Source organism: Pleurodeles waltl, chromosome 4_1, assembly GCF_031143425.1.
Source record: "Pleurodeles waltl isolate 20211129_DDA chromosome 4_1, aPleWal1.hap1.20221129, whole genome shotgun sequence".
Taxonomy (NCBI): domain Eukaryota; kingdom Metazoa; phylum Chordata; class Amphibia; order Caudata; family Salamandridae; genus Pleurodeles; species Pleurodeles waltl.
Genome location: NC_090442.1, coordinates 812,396,194 through 812,421,236, shown reverse-complemented (window position 1 = coordinate 812,421,236; position 25,043 = coordinate 812,396,194). Strand labels below are relative to the sequence as shown.

The 25,043-nt window shown below is 42.3% G+C and overlaps 1 protein-coding gene across 4 annotated transcripts in view; it reads right to left on the bottom strand.

The window, feature by feature from the left end:
* The window catches only part of CAPS2 (calcyphosine 2), a 925,516-nt gene that overhangs the window by 421,058 nt on the left and 479,415 nt on the right, over positions 1-25,043 (bottom strand). For all 4 annotated transcript variants that reach the window (XM_069229548.1, XM_069229545.1, XM_069229547.1 and 1 more), the window contains one exon: positions 7,145-7,263. In XM_069229548.1, coding sequence (XP_069085649.1) covers positions 7,145-7,263 — 119 coding nt within the window. The remainder of the gene's footprint in view (positions 1-7,144; positions 7,264-25,043) is intronic.

Genomic DNA, 25,043 nt, shown 5'->3' with positions numbered 1-25,043 from the left:
CTTTTAGGGCTTTTGGATTCATGTATTGACATGAATCACATGTTGCGACGTCGTGATCGGAGCTCAAGCACCATAAACAGTCGGAGTGAGGATCAGTAACGGACATCTTGCCCCCACACTCCCGACAGGGCTTGGAACCCGACTTTCTCTGAGACATAATAACCGCAGAGAAAATTCACACAGTAGAAAATATATACTGTAACCACGAAAGTAACAGTAGCTCCCTCGAAGATAACCGTTTCGAATGCACGGAAAAAAGGGAATTGACGTCGGCACGGACCTCTTATTGCCTGTATGACGTCAGACGGCGTCACGTGGGCTAATGTGACGTCCTCGTCGACGTGCAGAAGCTGGGAAGAAGATTTCCGTTAAATGCTGGCACCATGGGAGTATTCATTAGGTGAGGAATCCACAGGTAGTTGTATCCATCAGAAAATGCCAACTTTCTAAACGTGGCATTTTGAGAATTCCAATTTAAAATTCAACTTCACCATAAGAAGTTTAATATAGGATTCCAGAGTCACCAAACATGTGCTAGTGATCTCTTCCCATTTGTAAATTAAGCTTATAATTTGTAATAAGGCAAAGGCAACTCCAATGTTATCCTAGAGAGAGAAAGGCTTTGCATTAGTGAAAAAAAAAAAAAAATTACAAGTTTTTCACTACCAGGACAAGCAAATCTTAAAAGTGCATGTTCTACTTTTTAAAAACATTGCACCCGGCTCTTTGGGCTGTCCAGGGCTTACCCTAAGAGTGGCTTGTTTTTTTAACAGTATTTCTATTGCCATTTTCTCATTACATTAACACATGACAGAATAATATCCTTGACCTCCATATTTGTCATGCCTCTCAAGGGAGAGATGTTCAAAACATAGCAGCAGTCGGAGCTTAAACAAGAGCAATATAACATCATCTCTATAGTGTAACAGCATCGCCCATTCATAACATACAGTCCATTACATTGTTTAACTCTTATGTAGCGGCCAGTCAGAATGAGAAACACCATAAAAACATAAATTAACTAATAATACAAACAGTGAGCTACAGGTGCGCTGCAATACTGTGGCATAAAACAGAAATAAAAAGGAAAGGAAGTAGCGGAGGAGGGATCAGCCGGAGAGATATTTTCATCCATCCTTCCTTCTGGCTTAGGACATACTTGTGTGGCCGGGCGGAGTTTAGCACATTGCAATCCATGAACCCTCTAACAAAAGGCAGGCCACTACATTCATCACCGGTCCCTCAAGACACCACTTCCAACATGAAGTACCATTCTTATTCCCATCCACACCTCTACTCATCCATTCCCTCTCCTCTCCGCTCACAGGGCCAGGACTTCCCAAAGGACTTCCCAAAGGCAAAGACCCATGACTCCCAGGGTTTTTAAATGCCTCCAAAAACATACTTTTCCGTACTCCTCATGTTTCTACTCTACAGAGTGCTTGGTCTTCAGTTCGGACCCATTCCTTAACCGTTGACACCAAACCTGGCCACCACCGGCCCAGTTACCGATTTCCAGGTCATAGAGAGCTGCCTCTTGGCCAACACTAACCCCAGGAAGTCGAGGAAGCAGCTCTCCACTTTCCAACATTTCAGCCACAGGAAGGATCCCTGTAAGCAGGTCTCCAAAGTGCACAGTACCCTCTGGGCCGGTGTTTCACTTAGCCTCTGCACTACCACAGACCAGAACACCCAGACAGTGGGACAGGCCCATGTCATATGACAAAAACTGCCTCTGCTAGTGTACAGCGGGGGGAGCATTTAGCCTATCCTCAATAGATTCTCGTCAGCATCTATGGGATGAGTTAAGTCTGATGAAGACAGTTGAACTGAATGATCTTAAAACAGAAATTCCTATAGACTTTCTGTGGCTAAGCCAGCATTTCTGACCACTCTTGGCCTGTGAGTTTTATGCCCAATATGTCATCCCAACAGTGTGGGAGGGCAGACAATGGTTTCTGCTGCATCCTATTAGGTGCCCCATATAACCATTTGTCAGGATATCGACTCTTACCCAAGGAATGTAAGACATTGTGCGTCTGGGGTTCATCTATTCTAGTATCCCACCACTCTAGGGATGGCTTACATGTATTAAAAAGGAAGGATTGGATGTGGGAAAAGGTTTATTTGCTAGGTCAATGGCAGGCCTGAGACATGCTTAAAGGGCTACTTAAGTAGGTGGCACAGTCAGTGCTGCAGACCCACTAGTAGCATTTATTTACAGTCACAGGTAGTGCCACTTTACAGGGGACTTATAACTAAATTAAATATGCCAATTGGGGACAAACGAATATTACCATTTTTTAAGGAGAGGGGTGTTATCCCTTCCACCATCACTTTGGTACTGGCAAACAGAAGATTTGGTATACATTGGCTGTCCATTAATGGACCTACTGTACAGGCATGGAATAGGTGCATGTCAGAATGGATAATGAGAGGCGAGATTCAAGCAGTACGGAAAGTCTGATGGTGATAAAATTATATGTGTAGAGATATTGCAGCAGTTGCTAAATCTCACAACGGTAGAGCCTACCTCACGGGGCCTGCATGCAAGAAATTAGACCTTAAGGCAGAAAAACCTGAAATGCGGAATGAAGCACCCTGAATTGTCAGGGGAGGCATATTTGAACCTTAATGTGGCAGCAAATTAATGGTTTACACACTACTAATTAATGTATCCAGTTTTATACATTGAGGACATTGATGTAAACAGTTGTTGGCAATACACTGAGACCCTGCTATTTGTATGAACATCATAAGAAAATACTGTGACCTTGAAATCTACCCTGCTGCTGGTTTTGTGTGTTTTTGTAGGCAGTTTGCTTGGCCTGGCTTGAACCTGTTATCTGAAAAATAAAATAAAGAATAAAACAAATAATGGTAAAACTGAAATGTGTGCTGTGCAGGGGCCTGCAAATCAACCTGGAGGCACAGTTGCAGGAAAGGGGAAATGTAGGTGAGCACAGGTCGTTGTGGAATCCACACGGAATGAAACCTGTCCTAAGATCTACTCATAATACATCCTTTACACGAAACAAGGTAGCACGTTTTGTGCTGGGGCAACACATAGGTATGCAATTCAAATGTCACTTAGCCAATACATTTTGAACATTCACAAATAATTTTTGTGAATTAGCATATGTACAAAATGTGTTTTTCCTACAACTGGCACACATGCAGATTTGGAATAAAACATTTGTGAATCTCGTGCCAGCTGTCCTGTCATTCAGCCTTTGCAGTCCTAAACTACACAGAATCTGCAGCATGCAGGAAAATTAAGGTATATCTTTAGTACATTAGTTTTTCTTCTCAGTCAAAATGATTCTCCTCACACCTGGTATGCCTGCAGAGTTTGTTTCTGCATGTGACATTCTGTGAGCTTTTTTTCTGAAGCTTGACTTGCTTCTTGGCATCAGGTAACAGAGAAATAAATCAGTATTCCAAGGACCTCTGTGGAATGTTTAGAATCAGAATGTTCAGAACATCATGTAGGAAGGATACACTTCAAAAGGATCAATGACTCAAGAAAGCAAACACATATCCGATTTATGGCCTGGAGATTAAATGTAGTGCCTGTTATTGATTTGGAAATGGAAAGGTAGATGATTGTTCTGCCTAATGTAGGATGTCCAGCATAGGTTCTGGTTAATAATCTATTGTAAACTGCTTTGCAACACAGATGGGGTATCTAAAAGCATCCTTAAAGTGATTCAAGATTACCAGTGATTCAAGATGTTAAAAAGACTTGTTACAGATAAAAGGTGAAGAGAAATGGGCATTACTGAAATCCCTTAACTGACCATTATCAAGCTTTGGACATTCAAATGGGTACATCTGATGCCACATTGTCAACCAATCCTAGTGCAAAGTCATTGTATCAAACAGAGGTTTGATTATTGACTATGTTGGTAAGGGTTTAGGACAAGGGCTAGAAACATGATATATGGACAAAAGGGAACATTAATGAGTTTGCTCTATTTGATTTGGATTGTAAATCAGTATTCCGACAGTTAGTAATTCCCTACATACTTATAACAATAAGCACTTTCAAATATATTATCTGCAGCAAGCGGCCATAAAATTAAACATATATATATATAAATTACTACTGATAGCTATTCTATTTATAAAACCCTAGTTGAAGATTTAATATGTATTGAACCCTCAAAGAGAGCTCTAATTCCAAACCAGCCCACATCACTTATTCCCACATATGGCCTATGACTCAAACTCTACCTGTCTCAACTTTGTTATTGATGGATAATGTGATTTGTTTATTTTCTAAATATCTGATCAGCTGACAGGCAAAAGTACACAATGTGATTGTGTTATAAAATACAGCAAATTACTCATAATAACGACGTTTTTGGCACTGACTGCAGAAAATTCATTAAATAACGGAAATACATTGCCAAACTTATCAGAATGAATGCGAACATACCAAAGTCTACCAGTAGCTGCAGTTGCACAATCTTAGGATGTTCATAATGGTCTTGTTATCAGTAATATTAACAGACCCCAAGAAAAGCCACCAAAACAGCTGATCATTAAAAAGAACACCCAAATACCTATATCTGGGTACAGCAATGGCTTGTGGACCTGGGATAGTGTATGGACCTTGGTTTCCTAACCATCGGATATAATTTAAGTTTTATTTTTTTGTTAAAATATTTACTGTTTTATAAAGTGCTCAGTCACTGAAAGGACTCATATCGCTGGTCAAAAACTGACTGCAGATCACACCAAATAAATGTGCACGGTCACCAACCACAAGATATTTATCCACTTACCTAAATAAACGGGCTTTGATAGCATATTAGCTTATTTACTAAGCTAAACTGAAAGTGCACAGCTTGGATGCCAGGACTGAAAAAGATTTGCCACCTAAGGTAGCACTCCAAGGTGGCAACAGCCAACAGCCTCATCCCAGTCAATGATAACCTTGTCTGTGGGTGATATGGAACAATACGATCTTGTTTTACCACCATAAAACGTTTCATGGGCAAAGAAAAGCATCTAAATGTTCACTCTCTCGGCTACCGGCAACCAGTAAAGTTTCTTCACATCTACCAAAGCTGTTCGTTTCAAATTCAAAATCAGCCTCACTGCGGCATCCTGGATTAACTACAATTCCCTAAGCAATTTCTGTGGGAGGTATAGGTATATGGTATTACAACAGACCGGTGTGGTAAAAAGAAATTGATTCACAATTTGGATTTCGCTGTCAATTTTGAAGATATTTTGGTTATCATCACCCTACACAAAAACGTAAACAGCAGATGCCTGGATCACTCTAGTCAGGGGTAGTACACAGGTATTAAATAAAAGAGGGAACATCACTGATCACTGGGGGAAGCCACAGTTTGTTTTGCTGAGATTAACTCTATGTTTGATCTGTGCATAGGTCATAACAGTGTTCAGCTATGTTGTAAATCCATACAAGTGTGACTGAATGTTATGTCACTGACGAACAACAGGCTACTTTGGGTGAAATTGAATTGCCCATCATACGATCCACGATCAAAACACAGCTCTTAATACAGAATAAAGGTGAGTATGCAAACTTGCCCTATGGCCCATTCACATATAACACCGCTAGCCAGAGATCCTGTTTTTATAAATCGGCCCTGTGTCCATGTGAAATGAGCCAAGCAGGTGCTCCCCTTTCTGTCTGCTTTGCATACTGGGTGAATGTTATCAAATGATGTTGCTGATTCACATGATGCACAGTTCCAAAGCAGTTCTAACCCACCAGTTACTTCATGGTTAGCAATGTTGTGAAAGTTGCTATACGGTGCACCACTTACATTCCTTGCCTGCAGATAATCATTACACAGGGTGATAATTTATTCTGCCTAATTATTTGTATTATCTTGCCAAATGTTAGCAAACGTATCAACATAGGGTATAGCATAACAAGAGCTTACTGTTACTCAGGTCTTGCTTGCAAGCCTTTTTATGAACCAGGGCAGGGAAATAAACTTAGATCATTTAAAGGTAAGTGAGCTTGACTCTGCCCAAAATTGGAGGAAGAATTACGGCCACTGCAGAGGCCCAGCCTCAATAAAAGGATCTACAGCTTTATTAAATCACTTGTCCAGACCAATGCAATATAGTATTTTTTGTACTTACACATTTAACCATATATTAATTTTGAAATATGCCTTGGGATGGGATTTTAGCAACTATAAGTTAAGGAGTCTACTCTATTCTCCTGTGTTCTAACGAGAAAAGTGGTACATAGACAGCATTTGATTTCATCAGTAACAGCCTCACAATTGGTAACTTTACTGTACCCCACTCTCAGCTACCAACCTCCATTTTTTTTTAGTCTTAATCGTTGCAATTGTATCCTATTGTGTCATCGATTTAATTTTATTAGTATTATCCTCTGCTAATAACGTTTTTAAGAGACTGGATTATTTTGGAATTCAGTTCTGATCTTTCTAATAAGAATATGTAATATATCCACCTTTCTCATTGTTCATATCTTTCCTCTTCTACATAGGTCCAAGAACCATGACAGGTGGTAAATGCCATGGATCTAGAAGCCAAGAATCTAATCATAAGCTTGTGCTCTCAGGAGGTTTCTGGCATCTTCCAAGCTGTACCCACTTTAACCCGTACCTCAGACAGTTACTTCGCTCTTCCTTGCCTTCCAAGGCAGATACTGTAACTCTGGCTCCCTATTACATCACTAATATAAGCACCAAGAGACACTTCGCTCTGTCCCTTGGCTTTACCTCTGGAGTTTTCAACACCAGGGATTTAGACAAATATACAACTGTCAGAAAATCATCCAACCTCTCGTTGACTTTAAACCTCCTTCAATGACTACAGAGGTTAGCACTGATGCTTTAAGTTCCTGTAAAGGAAACATGTCCACCATCAGCCCTTGATGGCTGTCCATGAATATCTCAAATGACTCAAACATGAAATGTCGGAAGCTATTTCAATGAGCAATCTGATTTCATTCTCTTTGCTGTCGGACCTGTTGACAATAAGAACCGGTTCTCGTTAAAGGGTGGAGTGGAGAGCCAGTAAGAAACCACCAACATTATCTAGATTTGCAAATCTATCTTGAAAATACTCATTATCTCATGTAACATATACTAAAAGTATAGTGTCTAAAAAAAATACTCACTTAAGGTAATCCAAAGCTTCTTCATCAACACTTACAATACGAATAGTTAGGACATTTTTTTTCTTAATACTTTCTGAAAGGCTAACATGATCAACTGTCGAAAAGGTCAGATTTGCACCCTGTGTGGGATATCAGAGTAAAAAACAAAAAAAGTAAGAAAATATTACATAGAATGCCCTGTAAAAGAAAAAGATAATACTTCCTAAGAGCTTTTATCTCTTCACAGTCCTTACATAGCCACATTTTCATATTCAAGACTGTATATTTCTTTGTTCGGTTATACAACCATAGAAGATTACAACTTAAAAATGTGAAAAGCATTACATACAAGCATAAAATAGGTATGCTGAAATCATCGAAAACATCAAATAGTGCTAAGAATTTTAGTGATAAAAAACATGTTCACAAAGGAATTAGTAGTCTCCCTATTCTTAAAAACTGTTTAAAAAGGCTAACATGTCAGGGAATATTGACACATTTTGTAACTCCTGAAGATATAACAAAGCAGGTTTAAAATATCTAAAACCATTTTTTAAGAAGTGGTAACAACCAAGTTGATCTAGGCTCTTTATAATACTTACAAAGTAAGACATAATACAACAATTTTTTTTTTGGTAGACCACTGCAGAGGCAAAAAGGAGGGGTATTAGAACATTCCTCTATGATCAGGATGCAACCTGATGTATTAAGTTTAAACGAAAAATACATAAGTACATATACTGCTGACTTGGATGTTCCCTGTATGGGGTGCCCCCAGGACCCCTTACATTGCAGCTTACATAAAGGACCAAGACTCCATTCCTTGAGTGTTAATTGAATTGGCAACCATCCTCCAGGTTATTATAAGTCCTGATGAGACCCTGATATCTTTGTATAGGGCTGAAACTCCATAGACACCTGAAAAGACAGACCTTTGTGTTTCTCTTCTCACATAGGGCATTCCCGCTTGTGACCATTCATAATGTAAACATCTACGGCTGTCTAATTTTATATACCAATACACCAACCACCTTGCAATACTTGCAACCTATTTTTGTTTTGGTCTTCTTCACTTGGGGTGCACTTACCACTATCTCGCTCTTTTTCCATTTAAGAAGTCTTTTTTCTTAGGTATTTATGAATAAAGAATGTTGCCTAAAACTCATGAATGATACTGGTTGAGTGACCGAAGATGGATTTGTTCTAAAAAGAATGTATACTGCTTTGATGTTAATGTTCTAATATTAATTGATTGTTTCAACGCAGAATGTTCTGCTATATTCTTTATGTTTCTAAATAAGTTTCACGTGAACAGTTGTGTATGTTATAGTGTTTATACGCATGTTTGTGTGAACATTTGGGTTGCTCTTGTTTCCTAGAACAATTTATGCATGGTCAAGGGACAGGCATTAGTGTAGCGACAGCTAAGTAAATGAGGCCTATTGATCTAGACCAAACTAAATGTAACAACAAAAGGGGGTGTGTTTTAATATGATCAATTAGGTATATGAGCCCCAGTTCCCCATCGCCCACAAAATTGGAACAACTAGATGAAAGTACAAGTGCTCTTTTTGAAAAAGCTAATTTCAGCTAGTTGCAAATCCCCACAATCTGCATATCCCCACATACCCACTCCATAGGTTGCCACAGATCCACATTTACGTTTGTACAATAAAAAAAATTCTTTCAGTGGTTTTTGACCCTATAACTGTTTCAAAAGAGCTCTTAAATTGTGGTTTTCTGACAGCTCTCGGTTTAATCCAGGTCCTGCATGAATCAAACTGTATACCCAAATATGAGAAGGTACTTGTTTTGTTATGCTCATGCCACCAAATGAGAAAGAACAGGACTTGGTAGGCCGTCAGCCACATGTCATTACAATTTCCTTATACAGGTTAGTGTTTAAATTCAGGTCATCCATATTAGGCAAAGGTATCCAAACATTTTTGAAGACCACTGGCAGTTCCAGACATTAAAAGGCGTCATCCATATAAAGTATTATCAGGACAAAGTGCTAGTTAACTTTAGGCATATCTAAGCCCCTATCAAGAAGGAATAACTCTAAATTGGTAATATACAGATTAAAATACAGGGGAGCCAACAAACAAACTTGTTTTACACCCCATACTATCTTGAAGGGATTGGTACATTGTGAATTAATTCCAACTCTTACTCTTGCCGAGGCATTCAGGTTCAACTGCCACAAAAATTGACAAATACCTCAACAACCCCTTGTTTTATCATACTAGTCCAATGTTTACAATGTGATTCACCACCAAGTGAACTTCTCAATTCCATAAAGGCCAGATGGATTGTGTCTGTTTCATCATAGTGCATTTGCCAATCAACAAGTGCAAACTGAGCGACTGTTCTACAGTACCCTTTCCTTTTCTAAAACCATACTGCATGTCTGTCAAACCTTTGTTGTCCTCTGCCCAATATTCCAGAAGAATACATCCCACAACTTTTACCAGCAAATTTAAGGGCAAAATAGAGTGGTTACACTTAGGGACTTCTTGCAACCCTTTTAAAGGAAGAGATAATTATGGGTCTGGACCAAGAGATTGGTACACAACATATTCAAACGGCAGTTAACATTTTTTAAATAAAATATATGGAGATAAATTGTAGGTCTCCACAAAATCACTCTGGAATCTGTTTTGTAAATTGCTCCCAAAACAGTTTCATATTGCTTGGACTTTCCAAAAGTAAAGTAGTAAAACAAGTATGTATTCACAGTAGTTTCATCACTTTGTAATAGTTCAACAATATGTTTTAAATGTTAACTCTCCCACACTTACTTAGTGAAAAAGTAGTCAAACTTATGATCTATTTTCCTTTGTAGTGACACTTCATCACATATTCCAAATACAAAAACAGAAATGATTAAATGCATTTCTTCACTAAGTAAATATAAAATATTCAATGTAAGATAATAAAGTCATTGTATGAGATAGTACTAACACAGAAAACATTCTGCATCAAAGCCTTTCCAGCATTTGTTTTATTCCTGCAAACCTCCTTATCCTTTGCATAGGATAAATCCAGAATTGTGGCATTTTTTGCTTTCATGCCTTTGCAGTTACAACCAATCGAAAAAGACAAAATGAAGGCCTGGGCACTGTCAAAAAAGGTATAGTAGGATGTGGGCAATTACCATGTCAGGTCAAGGAACTGGAATCCTAAACAAATGCCTGCAATTGCAGTAGAGAGCAGATATATGGGATCTATCAGCATTTTGTGCCAAGCAACTGGGTCATCAGTTCTGATCTCCAATCTTTCACTTTTTAATCAAGGAAGCCATGATTTAGATGGGAAATTGGTATGAAACTGCAATCCCCTTAACGGAATAAGGGATAGGGTGCAGTGTATACCTAATAAGACTGGTTTTGATAAAGATAGGCCTATTTAGTGTGTGCCTGACCCATTTTTCTAATTGTCTGTCTACATAGACAAATCACCTGGTTTCCCTTTCATTAGTAGGTAGTAGACGTCTAAGGGGTTGGTTTGCAAGAAAAAGTATTCACAGCAAAAAGTTCAAACAAACTTTTAATCTATATTCCTTTATAATGATGAATAATCACATGTTCCAAATGCAAACATAGAAATAATCACATCCATTTTTTTTTCATTAAAGAAATATAAAATATCCAACATAAGATACTAAAGGCAGTGTATGAGATACCACTAACAAAGAATACGTTCTGGATCAAAGCCCTTCCAAACGTTGCTGTATTTCTGCAAACCTACTGTAACCTTTGCACAGAAGTCAAAAATAGTGGCATTTTTTGTCTCCATGCCTTTGCAGTTACGAGCGATGCAAAATCATATAACGACATAAAAGCCTGGAAAAAGCCAAAAACTTTATAGTAGGATTTCGGTGATGACCATGTCCTGTCAAAGAACTGGGATCCTAAACTCATGCCTGCGATTGCAGTGGAGTGCATATATATGGAATCTATCAGTATTTTGTACCACACGAACAAGTTACTGAACTTCGGTAACGCCTTTTCTGGTGGATACACTAGCTCCCTGTGGATTCCTCACCTAATGAATTCTCCCAATGCGCCAGCATTCAACGGACAATTTCTTCCATGCTCTGCACGTCGACGAGGACGTCACAATTGGCCGACATCCACGCGACATCGTCTGACGTCATTTAGGCAATAAGAGGTCCTCGCCGGAGTGCTGACGTCAGTTTTCACAATTTTTTACGTGCCTTCAAGGCGAACAGGTGACTACCGACTATACATACCTGACATGAACACATCAGTCAAATATAAAACAAAACCTTTAATAAAATAGAAACATCAAAATATCAAATATATTTATAAACGTGTATATGTAGATATATACATATACATACATATATATATAGAAACACTTAACTTCGGCAATTCCCTTGCCGCTCCTAATCGCCAATGGTGCCTGGATAAGACGCGCGCCACCACGTCTGACATACAAACACAACCTTATTTTTTAATAAGGCAACCGGCACTCCGTGAATGTGCAGATCTAAGGTTTAATACAAACAAACAGGAACGCGTTTCGGCGTCTCCGCCTTTCTCAACCTGTGTGGGCCGCCATTTTTGCCCCATTTAAATACAAGTGCATTTCTTAAAGCAACAAAGTAACAAAAATACTGATAGTTAAACATATAATATTCACAACATCCATCATTACGCCTAATTGCAAAAACATGTATAAATGCATATATAAATAAATGCCTATGAATTTTACCTCCTATTTTACATGTTATGTCTATGAAAACCTTGTTCTTATCCAAAAACGAATCTAATCTAAGTAGTAAATAGAAGCAAATATGTAGGCAAAGATAACAAAAAGAAATTGAATTGAAACTCTCATACTAGTTATTAACTAAGCATAATTCAAAGATTAATTGCATACCTTAATCAACGATTTACCAACAACAAAAACAAAGTTATACTATACTATGTGACCATGGAAAAATCTTAGAAGAATCGTTAAACATGTTGGAAACACATATAAATACTGCAACGACCATGATATAACACAATAGCAATAACTATGTACTTAAACCTGTGGAATATTATGGTACCATTGTTTTCACGACAGTAAAGAAAATATTATTAATTGTTAATTTTTAATTTTTATGAATGGTACCATATGTCTCATGCAGAAAAAAATTTGTGTGTATCAACAGACAGAACATGTGACTAAAAAGGCCTAAATGAAAGAATATACTGAATAAGGAACCCACTTAGTTCAAATGAATATATAATTATTCACTAGAGTTTAATCCTACTGGCTCTCTAGAATCAAGTGTCAAAATATATCTGGATTCCAACTTTCTCAGGTTTTTCTCCCTGTCCCCTCCACGTACATCTTTTTTTATTCCGTCAATTACACTATATTTGATACTTTCCATTCGTCCTGCATGGAACTCATGTATATGTCTAGCAACAGGGTATGAATCGTCTTTGTTGGTTATCGCCCTCAAATGTTGGAGTATTCTTTTGTGCACTTGGAGTTTAGTACTACCAACATATATCTTGGGACAACTGCATTTTAAAATGTAAATGACATATTCACTCCTGCAGTCGTATCTGCCTTTTATGGTGTGAATAGTTCTGTCTCCTTGCTGGATACTCTTAGTGTTTTCACCGTTTTTACATGCTTTACATTAGGCACATTTAAAAAATCCATTTTGCGATTGAAGCCAGCTACTTTGCATAGTCTTCCCCTGTCTCACATCGCTTTTCACAAGGACATTTCTCATTGACGTCCCTTTTCTATATGTTATTGTAGGCCTATTTTTCAAATTAGTGCCTATCACAGGATCACTTTTTAGCATGTGCCAATGTTTCTGTAAAATCTTTCTGATGGATTCATGAGCCCTATTAAACGTGGTTATGTATCTAACATTAGCAGTATCATCATGTGTATTGCTATTTTTCTTTCCACCTTTACTGCTTTGTTCTGAAGCAAATAGCAACTGATCTCTGGACCTGGATTTGACTCTAACTGCACTGTGTTGTAATAACTCACTGGAGTATCCTCTCTGTTTTAATCTGTCAATCATGTTGTCTTGTACTTTTAAATAATCACTTTCTTTACTGCAAATTCTCTTGGCTCTCAAAAATTCTCCAAAAGGAATGTTATTCTTCAGAGGTTGAGGATGGTGACTTTTAGCATGCAGGATGCTGTTCCCTGCTGTGGCTTTCCTAAACAATGTTGTCTCAATTTTGTTATTTTCAATGAATACTCTGATGTCTAAGAATTCAATCTCATGGTTGCACTTGTATTTAAATGGGGCAAAAATGGCGGCCCACACAGGTTGAGAAAGGCGGAGACGCCGAAACGCGTTCCTGTTTGTTTGTATTAAACCTTAGATCTGCACATTCACGGAGTGCCGGTTGCCTTATTAAAAAATAAGGTTGTGTTTATACATATATATATATAAACACACCGAAAAAGCACATTTATGTACACGCACCTACATATATCATCATCAAATATATGTGTGTGTATATATATATATACACACATCTTTATATACATACACACCCTAGGATATCTTGATAAGACCAACCAGGCAACGGGGAGGCGGGTGGGACCGTGAGGAATCCACAGGTAGCTTGTGTATCCACCAGAAAAGGCGTTACCGAAGGTAAGTAACTTGCTCTTCATATGGATACAACTACCTGTGGATTCCTCACCTAATGAATAGAGTCCCAAAGCAGTACCGCACTCGGTGGCGGGTGCCTGAATTGTCACACCAAGAAATCCTGCAGCACGGACAGTGCAAAATGACCATCCCTCCTAACCTCTGAATCCAAGCGATAATGCTTCGCAAAAGTATGGAGGGAAGACCAAATTGCGGCCTTACAAATCTCTGCCACAGGAACACCTCTAGCCAAAGCCGAAGAGGTTGACTTAGCCCTGGTGGAATGGGCTCTAAATCCAGCAGAAGGAACCTTCTTTGCCAAAGAATAACACATTTTAATGCAAAGAATGACCCACCTGGATAGTGTCCTCTTCCCCACATAGCCGATGAAGAGCTGATCTTCCAATCGGAACTCTTTCATTCTGTCAACGTAGAAGCTTAAAGCTCTTTTAGGGTCAAGCCGATAAAGTCTCTCCTCTTCTTTCGACGGATGGGGAGGAGGATAAAAGGATGAGAGCGTAATGGACTGCCCTAAATGGAAGGGTGTAACAACCTTCTAAAGGAAAGCCGCCCTGGTCCTCAGCACCATTTTGTCCGCATGGAAGGAAGTGAAAGGGGGTTTTACGCTAAGCTCTTGCAGCTCACTCACTCGCCTAGCTGATGTGATGGCTACAACAAAAACAGTTTTCAACACTAAAAACCTTAAGGGGCATGAATGCAAAGGCTCAAACGGTGAACCCATCAAGAATGAAAGTACCAAATTCAGATCCCATTGAGGCAAAATAAAAGGAGAGGGAGGGAACTTATTAGTAAGAACTTTCAAGAACCTTGTAACTATAGGGGATTTAAACAAGGAGGGTTGATCAGGAAGGCCCAGAAAGGCCGACAGCGCCGATAAATAGCCCTTAACAGTTGCAACTGCACAACCCCTCTGCGCCAAGAACAACGCAAATAATAAAATGTCTGAGAAATGGGCATGTAAGGGATCAATTTGGTTCTCTCCACACCAAGCCACAAATTTTGCCCATCTGCCAGCATAGATTGATTTGGCTGAGTGTCGCCTGGCTGATAAAATAACTTCCACCACCTCTGGAGGGAGAGAAAAGGAACTCAGATTGCCCCGTTCCATCTCCAGGCATACAGATGCAGACTCTGGAGGTGGGGGTGTAGAACCTGCCCCTGCGACTGCGAGAGGAGGTCTGCCCTGAGAGGGAGACGGAGCGGAGGGCACAGTGAGAGTTGGAGAAGGTCGGAGTACCATACCTTCGAGGCCAATCCGGAGCTATTAAGATGACTTGGGCCGGTCTTGGCGAATCCTCTTCAAGACTCGAGGAATCAAGGGTATGGGGGGGAAGACGTAAAGCAACTGGCCGTGCCAGGACATCTGAAATGCGTCCCCTAACGCCCCTCGCACCGGATACTGGAGGCTGCAGAACAACGGACAGTGCACATTCCCCCGAGTGGCAAACAGATTTACCGGAGGAAATCCCCACATCCTGAAGATGTACAGGATCAGGTCCGGATGGAGACGCCACTCGTGATCGGCTAAGAAGTGCCGATTGAGACTGTCCGCATCTACATTTAGAACTTTGGCCAGATGGTTTGCTACTACGCAAATCTGATGGTCCTGAGCCCAGGACCAAAGCCTTAGAGCTTCTCTGCAGAGAAGGTACGACCCTACTACTCCCTCCTTGTTTATGTACCACATCGCAGTAGTGTTGCCCGTATCGACTGACTGCGAAGGGAGGGGAGGAAGTCCTTGAGAGCCAAACGTATCGCTCGTAATTCCAACAGATTGATGTGAAACATCTGTTCCACTGAAGACCAACGACCTTTGATCTCTAGATCCCCCATATGAGCTCCCCACCCTAAAGTGGAAGCATCTGCTATCACTGTGGTCACCAGAGGCGGCAGTGAGAACGGCCTTCCTTGGGAAAGGTTACCATGCACAGCCCACCATTGTAAATCCGCTGCAGTGTCTCTGGAAATCGTTATTGACTCCTCGAGATCCCCTTTGTGTTGAAACCACTGCCTGCGGAGGCACCACTGAAGAGCCCTTATATGCCAGCGTGCATGAGTGACCAACAGAATGCATGAGGCGACCGGGCAGACAAAGGGCCTTGACGACTGGAACAACTGCTCCACTTTGAAACATTGGAATCAATGCCTGGATGTCCTAAATCCGCTGAGGCGGAGGAAAGTCCTGATTCTACATTGTGTCCAGTACAGCCCCTATGAACAAGAGGCGTTGAGAGGGCTCCAGGTGAGATTTGTGCACGTTTACCAAAAAGCCCAGATCAAACAACAACTGAGTTGTCATCTGCAGGTGACGCAACACGAGCTCTGGAGACCTGGCTTTGATCAACCAGTTGTCCAGGTAAGGGAAAACCGCTATCCTCTTCCTCCTGAGATGCACTGCAAGCACCGCCATCACCTTTGTGAAGACTCAAGACGCGGAAGTATGACCAAAAGGAAGGACCGCAAACTGATAGTGTTGCGTCCCCACCACAAACTAGAGATACTTCCTGTGCAACTTGAGAATAGGGATGCGGAAGTAAGCATCCTGCAAGTCGACAGACACCATCCAATCTTCTTCGTTCAACGCCAAAAGCTCCTGTGCTAGGATCAGCATTTTGAACTTCTCCTGCTTGAGGAACCAGTTCAAAACCCTCAGGTCCAGGATAGATCTCAACCGACCATCCTTCTTGGGGATCAATAAATATCTCGAATTACAACTCTGACCCCTTTCCTGCTCTGGAACCAACTCCACTGCACCTTTTGATAATAGGGTTTGAAATTCCTGTTGCAACAACAGGAGATGTTCTTTTGTGCAAAAGGAGGGACGGGGAGGGATGGAAGGGGGAAACTCCTGAAAGGGAAGTGCATTATCTTTCTCCACAATATTGATAACCTAGAAATCCAATGTGATCAGCTTCCACATGCGGAGAAAAAGAAACAACCTTCCCCCTACAGGAGAAGTATGGGAAGGAATGGACGGAGGACTAAGGCTGCTTTCCCTGTTGCACCCCTCCGGAGGAAGAGGAAGAGGCAGGGTGCTGCTGGGTGGCTCCTCTGGTTCGAACTCTACCCCTCCCTCTAAATGACGTATAGGGAAGAGTAGCTTGTTGTTGGCCTGCAGACTGGAGTCTCCTCCGAAAGGAAGAGCCTCGACCAAACCCCCTAAACCTTTTAAATTACCTGAACGGGGTTGTGGTAGAAGCCTGCAAACCTAGGGACTTAGCCGTAGCCCTACTCTCTTTGAAGTGCTCTAAGGCAGAGCCAGCTTTCGAACCAAACAGTTTATCTCCATCAAATGGCAAGTCTTAAAGAGTCGATTGCACATCAGAGGAAAAACCAGAAGACCTCAGCCAAGCATGCCTCCTGGTTACAATGGATGTCCACATCGCTCTGGCCACTGAATCTGCAGTATCTAACCCAGTCTGTATAACCTGAGTCGCCGCCGCTTGAGCATCAGCCAAAAGACCCCGCATGTCCTGGGGCAAATCTGGCATCTCAGCCGTGTTCATCAAGGCATGAATGTATCTCCCTAACACACAAGTTGCGTTGGCCGACTGCTCCATCCTTTTCGACTCCCTATCTGAAGGAGCCCCAGGGAACGAACCAGGAGCTGAACACGAGGAGCAGGATGCCTGAACCACCAGACTCTCTGGAGTTGGATGCTTAGAGAGGAAGCCTGGATCTCCAGGGGCCACTCTGTACCATCTCGCCACTGATCTGTTAACCGCCGTTGAAGAAACTGGGTTCCTCCAAACCTCAAAAATTGGTTCAGTGAGAGACTCATTAAACGGCAGGAGTGGCTCTGTAGTAGCCGAAGCCGGATGTAACACTTCTGTGAGGATATTGGTTTTCACCTAAGCTGCAGGTAACAGGAGATCTAAAAAGTCTGCTGCCTTTCTCACCACTGAGTGAAATGAAGCCGCTTCCTCAGTGAATTCGCCTGGAGAGGCCAAGTCCCACTTTGGGGAAGTATTGAGTCCGCTGGCAGAGTCCAAGCCCTGAAAGTCCCCCTGGGGCTCTGCGATCTCGCCTTCCTCAAGGAGCTGTGTCCGATATTCCTGCTCCTCCAACAGTCTGAGGGCCTTCCTCCTCGAGCGCAACCTGGCCTCTATCCTTGGCATCGATAAAGAATTAGCCGACGCCGATGACCTCGGCTGACGCTGATCTTACCGATTCTTCCAGCGCCAGATCCATCGGCGCCATGGGAAGTCGAGCACTCTTCGCTGGCGTCGATTGGAGTTGTGGCAAAGTTGACGGCGCCACCGGAGCAGCTGAAACCACCGGCGTCAAAGGTCTTTTCAGCGACGTCAAAGGCACCAGCGCCGGACCAGCCCCTTCTACCAGGCAAAAGGGCATAAAAGGCATCGGCTTGTATGGAGCTGGAACGCCCAGACCAAAAGCCAATGGACCTGAAGGACCAGCCGGTGCACCGCCAGGAGCCATAGCATTGAAGATGCTGTACATCGCATTTAAGAAGGCCGCCGGATCCGCTCCCGGAGTTGGGAAGGCAGGATACCCCTGCGGCATCGGCGCGACTGCGTCGTCGGTACTGGATCCAGCACCTCTGATTGTGCAGGTGAGAAAGCAGGACTCTGGCATGGCTCGTCCACCTCGTACACAGACGGTGCCGGAGAAGCCTGAGGACTTTGAGGCTGTGGTGTTACTGTCGGGCTGACCTCCCACGTCTAGCGGCGCCGGGCAGATGGAGACCTCGAACAAGACCGATCATTCCCCGACCGACGTCGGGAATGATGTTGACGCCGAGTCATGATGGTGCCGTTTCTTGTGCGAAGATTTCGAAGAAGATCTGCGATGTCGATGCTTTTCCTTCTTCTTCAATTTCACTAAAAAGAGCTTCGCTTCACGTTCTTTCAACACCTTTGGATTCATTTGCTGACTGGAACCACACTCTTCCACATCGTACTCTGAGCTCCAACACCATAAACAGTCATTATGCAGGTCTGTGACAGACATACGGCCCCGCATTCCCTACAAGGCTTGAAGCTGGACCTCCGAGGTGGAGACATTTTAACTGGAAAGTATCTCTTACGAGAAACAGCAGCTCCCCAAGAGCCAGGAGAAAAAAATTTGACTCGAAGGCACGGAAAAAAGGGAACTGACGTCAGCACGCCGGCGAGGACCTCTTATTGCCTCGATGATGTCAGACGGCGTCGCGTGGAAGTTGGGCAATTGTGACGTCCCCAACGACGTGCAGAGCTGGGAAGAACATTTCCGTCGAATGCTGGCGCATTGGGAGAAATCATTAGGTGAGGAATCCACAGGTAGTTGTATCCATCAGGATTTGAAGTTATGGCAGCATGAGATTGTTGGTGTCTGAAATGGTAAGGAGTTGGTTCACAAAAAATCTTGTTCATAGCAAAAGGTTCAAGTAGAATAGTTCATTTTTCATTTGAGAACTATTTAGAAAGCTAATCTCTAATTTCCAGATAAAGTTTTTAAAAATATGCATTTCATAACCCCAATTGTAGTTTACTTTTAACAAATGGCTTGAATTGAGCCCCTTCGAAATAATCCCCACTATCTTGATCTTAGCATCCTGCCATGCAAACCAAGATGAATCATGAAAAATTCCAGGTATGTATATAAATCCTCAGCCTTTACTTGACACATGGAGTGTTGAATGCACAGTCAGTTTTTAATATGTGCTCAGACCTGAGAGAAAATCAACAGTCTTAAACTTAATCTACTTGAAGAGGCACAGGCTGTCAATTTTAAAAGTGTATGTCTGTCCTAAAACAGATGTTAAAGAAGGTAAGAACTATCGAGCTATCTGAATGTTTTGAGAAAGAGGATACTCATTGCATCATGTTATACCAGTGCATGCATGCCCGTTAGCAGCCACCCCCCCTCTTCACCTTTTGCTTCTTCTTTGCCCACTTTGGATTGTTATTTTAACAAATAAGTCCAAATTAAGGCACCAATTTTACAGGAAAAAAGTGGGATGTAATCAGTCGGAGACCAAAGTATACACAAACATTTTGGTAGCTATGAGAAAGTGGATTATTAGTTGCGGGTGGGTTATGGTACACTACCAGTAATAATGTCACTATTTTTGCAAAGACACGTTAAGACTTCAGTAATATAAACCTAAGCTCAACTCCTGGTAGTTATGGCACAGAGCAGACAGGCTTAGCTTAAAAAGAAATTGTAGAACACTTAGATGTACTAAAACAGTTAAAAAGGTTGAAAGCACAACACAATACAAATCCCACTCCAGTATCTAAACATAAAACATAAACATAGATGGTTCTCCTGCCAGAGGAACAGAGCTTTAGATATCTGGGGGTGATGGTATGTAACTCTGAGGAACATTGAGGAGTTTTAAATGAAGGGCAGGTGATACAAGCTTTGAAACCCCGAATAGGGTTTTAGGTGCAATTACCACCATCACTGATGTGACGAGTAGCACTGGAAAATAGTGATATTGCCCAGATGTTTGTACATGTTCTGCAGTAGCAAGGATGTATACCCAAAAGTTACGCTTAAAGACATGAACAAGCATCTGGGGAGCAAAAGGCAGAGGCTGAACTTCAACATCGTACTGCTTCATCAGGATTAGGATGGGCTATAAATGCCTAATATGGACAGCTATTTGACAGCTCAATTACAATGTGTTACCTGATTGTTCTGATACATTACAAGCCTATATAAGAGGCTACTCAACAAAGTATAATAGGGAAGACAACTGGCTGAATCTCTATTCACAGGGAATAAATTGGGATTCACCCTGAACAACCGTAGTAGGATGTTTAGTGAGAAAATTAGGCTTGCTGGGCCAAAGTTTGTGAAACCTGGCCATCTGCCTATTCACCTATGGGTAATAACAAAGGTTTGACTGAGTAAACATCAAGGTATCAGTAAGGGTCTTGTTAAAGGGGAACATGGGTTCAAATGTGGCTGGCCCGTCTGCAAAACGTCCATATGGACAACAGTCTTGTTTTCGACTGTAGACAGCTGCAATTCCAGGACCGCCGCAGCCAGTCGGATCACTACTTCAAATGACGCATTTGCTTTCATTGGTGGTCCAAGTGGTGAGTTCAACCCTGTATCAGGGGAGGCTATCAAGCCCACTGACCTCTTGTAAGTCCAAGTAAATTATGTCATTGTGGTAATGAGGGGGGAAATCACCATGCTCCTCGCTGCCATCATCTCCCTCTGGTGTATTTTGCCCAGTCAGAGCCAAAAAGATAATGGAGCCTTTGCCGGTGCATCAGCCCTAGTAGAGGCAATGGTACAGGGTCAGGCTGTATGACGACCAGCTGTGCTTTAGCACAACATTGGCTGAGGCCAAGCTGACGTTGGTTCAGGGCCAGCCATTGAAATAAACACTGGATGCTCTTCTATCACTGGTGGAGTAGGTATAGCTGTCAATGAGGAATGGCTGGCGCAGGTCCTGGAGCCAGGTGACATTGAGACACCCTCACACACTCTTGTTAGATACATACTAGTGGGATAGGGTCAAGTCCCAGTAAGCTTTATTATATCTTTGGTTGGACTTTGATGTAGACTTACCAGAGTACTTCCACTGCAAGGTTTACTTCTTGAGGGAACGGTCTAAGGAGCAAGAATGAGTGCACACCCATGATGCGAGCGGGACTTACACTTTGCTTCTCAGTCCTGCATCACTTTCAGGTGCACAAGGGCACATTTATCACATGACTGAGTGGTGTCCCAAGCCTGAACACCAGAAAGACACCTTGTCCAGGTCTGTGACTGACATCTGTTTTCTCCAATCAGAGCCTGGTTTAAAATCTATGGATTTTAGGAGGAAACATTGTTCCCCATCACACTAGATTTAGTTTTTACCAGTTGCTGGTAGGCAAACTAATTATGGGAGAAAAGGAATCGTTTCTTACCTGTAACTCCAGTTCTCTCGTAGGGGTATTTCCATGATAGTCATAAGCGGTGAATAATTCAGCTCACCTGCGGGGAACCCAGAGCCCTTTTTGCAATATAACTTCTTAAGTGTTCATGTTTGTCTTACTTCAGGAAGGCCTGCAAAGTCACTTAAGAAGGTCCATATGCAGCCTACAAAAAAGGCTACAGAGTTCAAGATTCTTCATCCAGTTTGCTTTAAAAAGGACAAACTTAAGGCCCATGCATTCAAATGCATGAAGGAGTTGTAAATTCAGGAGAAAAAGTATTTCACAAACCTTTTTATAATGCAAAATAATGATGGAGTGCAGGGCAGTGTAGCCCATAGGCTGCCATTATCAATGAAGAAAAAGGAGACAGTGACTTTAAGAACAGCCTGTCCTCCAGTATTCCATCATCCCTAAAGTTAGACAGTTACCTCAGTTCTTTTTGTAGGCAGTCATTGCTGAGAGTGTAGGTATACCTGAGATAAAATTCTATCTATTCCGCCAGGGAGGAGGGAGGGTTGCTTATGATGATCATGGAAATACCCCTACGAGAGAACTGGAGGTACAGGTAAGAAACTATTCCTTCTCTCGTAGGGAATTTCCATGTATAGTCATAAGCGGTGAATAGAATAGCAAGCCCATCCCAGAAACAGCGGGGGAGTAGACCGAACAATATAGGAATGCGCTATACAGCAAATACATTCCTGAAAGAAGCTTTTCCCACTCGAGCATCTGTCCTGGCGTCAGACTCAAGACAGTAATGTTTAGTGAAAGTGTGAACAAACTTCCAGGTAGCAGCCCTGCAGATATCTGCCAGAGGAACATTCCTCAACAAGGCAGCCATGGCCGACTTGCCTCTAGTAGAATGCACTCTTGGTTTTCCAGCTAGAGATTTGTTCGCTAGCTAGTAGCAGTAAAGAATACAGGAGACAATCCACCAAGAGATTGACTGTTTAGAGGTGGCCAGACCGGTACGAACTGGCCCATAAATGACAAATGAGTGTTGTGTTTTCTAATAGATTTGGTTTTGTCCAAATAGAATTTTAAAACCCTCTTTATGTCTAGAGAGTGTAGTGCCCTCTCAGCTGGGTGGAAGGGTTTTGAAAGAAAGTTGGTAAGGAAATCATCTGGTTGACATGAAAGTCAGACATAACCTTGGGTAAGAATTTAGGATGTGTACGCATCACTACTTTGGAAGAGTGAAACACTGTGTAGGGCTTATGAGCACAGAGAGCCTGAATCTCGCTAATTCGGCGTGTTGATGTCACTGCCACAAGGAAAGCCATTTTCCAAGTGAGGTGCTGGAGAGATGATTTGTGTACGGGTTCAAATGGATGATGTATGAGACGTGAAACAACGACGTTCAACTCTCATGGTGGGGGAAGGACGCCTGAATGGTGGGAAAACTTTCTTTAGTCCCTCTAGAAAATCTTTTATGACTGGCAACTGAATGAAAGAGGTTTGTGAAGAGCCTTTTCTGTATGCAGTCAAAGCTGCCAGATGGACTTTAATAGAAGAGAATTGTAAACTAGACTTTGCTAAGTGTAACAAATATGGCAGGATGACATCCTCCTGGCAAGATGCTGGGCCTATCTTCTCAGAGGAACACCAGATACAAAATCTCTTCCATTTGGAGGCATAAGCAGCTCGGGTGGAAGGCCGTTTCGCCTCTTTCAGAATTTCTATACAGTCCTGTGAAAGATGTAAGGGCCCATACTGCACAAGTTTAGCAGCCATGCTGGCAAATTCAAGAAGGAGATTGGGGTGTGTCATCTGACCTCCGAACTTTGTGAGGAGGTCTGATCTGCATGGAAGCCCGAGATGTGGTCGGAGCGACCGGTGAAGGTGGTCCGGAAACCACCACGTCCTCTGCCGTTCTGGGGCAATGAGGATCATTCTGGCTGAGGTCATTGAGAGTTTGTTTAGGACTTCTGGGATCGGTGGAATTGGTGGAAAAGCGTACAGAAATTTGTTGGACCAATTTATCCAAAGCGCATTCCCCAGTGATTCTGGATGGTAAAATCTGGAGGCGAAGCCTCAGCATTTTTTGTTGTCTGCTGTGGCGAAAAGGTCGATAGAAGGTGTGCCCCACAAGCGGAATATATCGTGAATAACGTCTTAATTCAGAACCGACTCGTGGTTCTCATCTTAAACCCTGCTGAGGGCATCCCCTTGTACATTCTGAACCCCTGGAAGGTGAGTTGCTATTATCTTCATATTCCTGGCCAGGAGCCAGTACCATATTGTAAGGCAAGACTCTGGATTTGGTCCCCCCTGCTTGTTCAGGTAATACATGTTGGTTGTAGTGTTCGTCTGGACAAGCAGGGTGTTGGTGTTGAACGAAGGGAGAAAGGCTTTGAGAGCAAGGTGAACCGCTCGTAGCTCGAGGAGATTGCTGTTGTAAGACTTTTCCTTTGGAGACCAGAGACCTTGTATTTGAAAGTGATCCATATGAGCTCCCCACCCGAGGGGAGAAGCATCCGTCACGATGGTCTGAGACAGAGTATGTGGGGCGAAAAGGCATTCCTTGTTGCAGATTGACTGGAGAGCATCATCAACTGAGGGATTGGAGTGCATGGGTGGATAAGACTGGTTCTGTCTTCCCAGTTTCCCATCCGTTGATTCCATTGGTCCTCCAGGTACTCCTGGAGAGGTCGCATGTGGAGGCGAACTTTGGGAGTTAGGCAAATGCAGGAGGCCATGGAGCCTAGAAATGAGGAATCTGTGTGAACTGTGGGGCGAAGAATAGTCTTGAGCACACAGCACTTCCGTAGGATTGATAAGCCTTGTTCCTCTGAAGGTTACACTTTTCCCTGCAGCGTGTCTATGATAGCTCCTAAGTAGTGCAGTCTCTGGACAGTCTTTGTCACGGCTTGGGAAAATTGACATGAAGACCTAGGCGACACACAAGATCGCATGTCCAATTGAAATGCTGCTGGGCTTCTGGAAAGGTGGCTGCCTTGATAAACCAGTCGTCCAGATATTAGTAAATAAATATTCGGTGCTTTAGAAAATGTGCTGCTACGACAGCCATGCATTTGGAAAAAGTTCTGGGTGCTGATTTGAGACCAAATGGCAGGACAGTGTATTGGTAGTGTCGTTTCCCCACCACAAATCGCAGGAACTTTCAAAGTTTTTTTGCAATTGTGATATGAAAGTAGGCATCGTGTAGGTCGACTGAGCAAAGCCAGTCCCCTTGGTGAATTTGGGGATATATTTGGTGTAAGGCCAGCATCCTGAAATTTTCCTTTTTTGATCCAATGGGTGGCAACCTTCAGGTCTAGAATGGGTCTGAATTCCTTTTTGTCCTTTTTTGGGACCAGAAAGTATCTTGAATAAATGCCTTTTCCTCTCTGGGTGAGAGGAACAG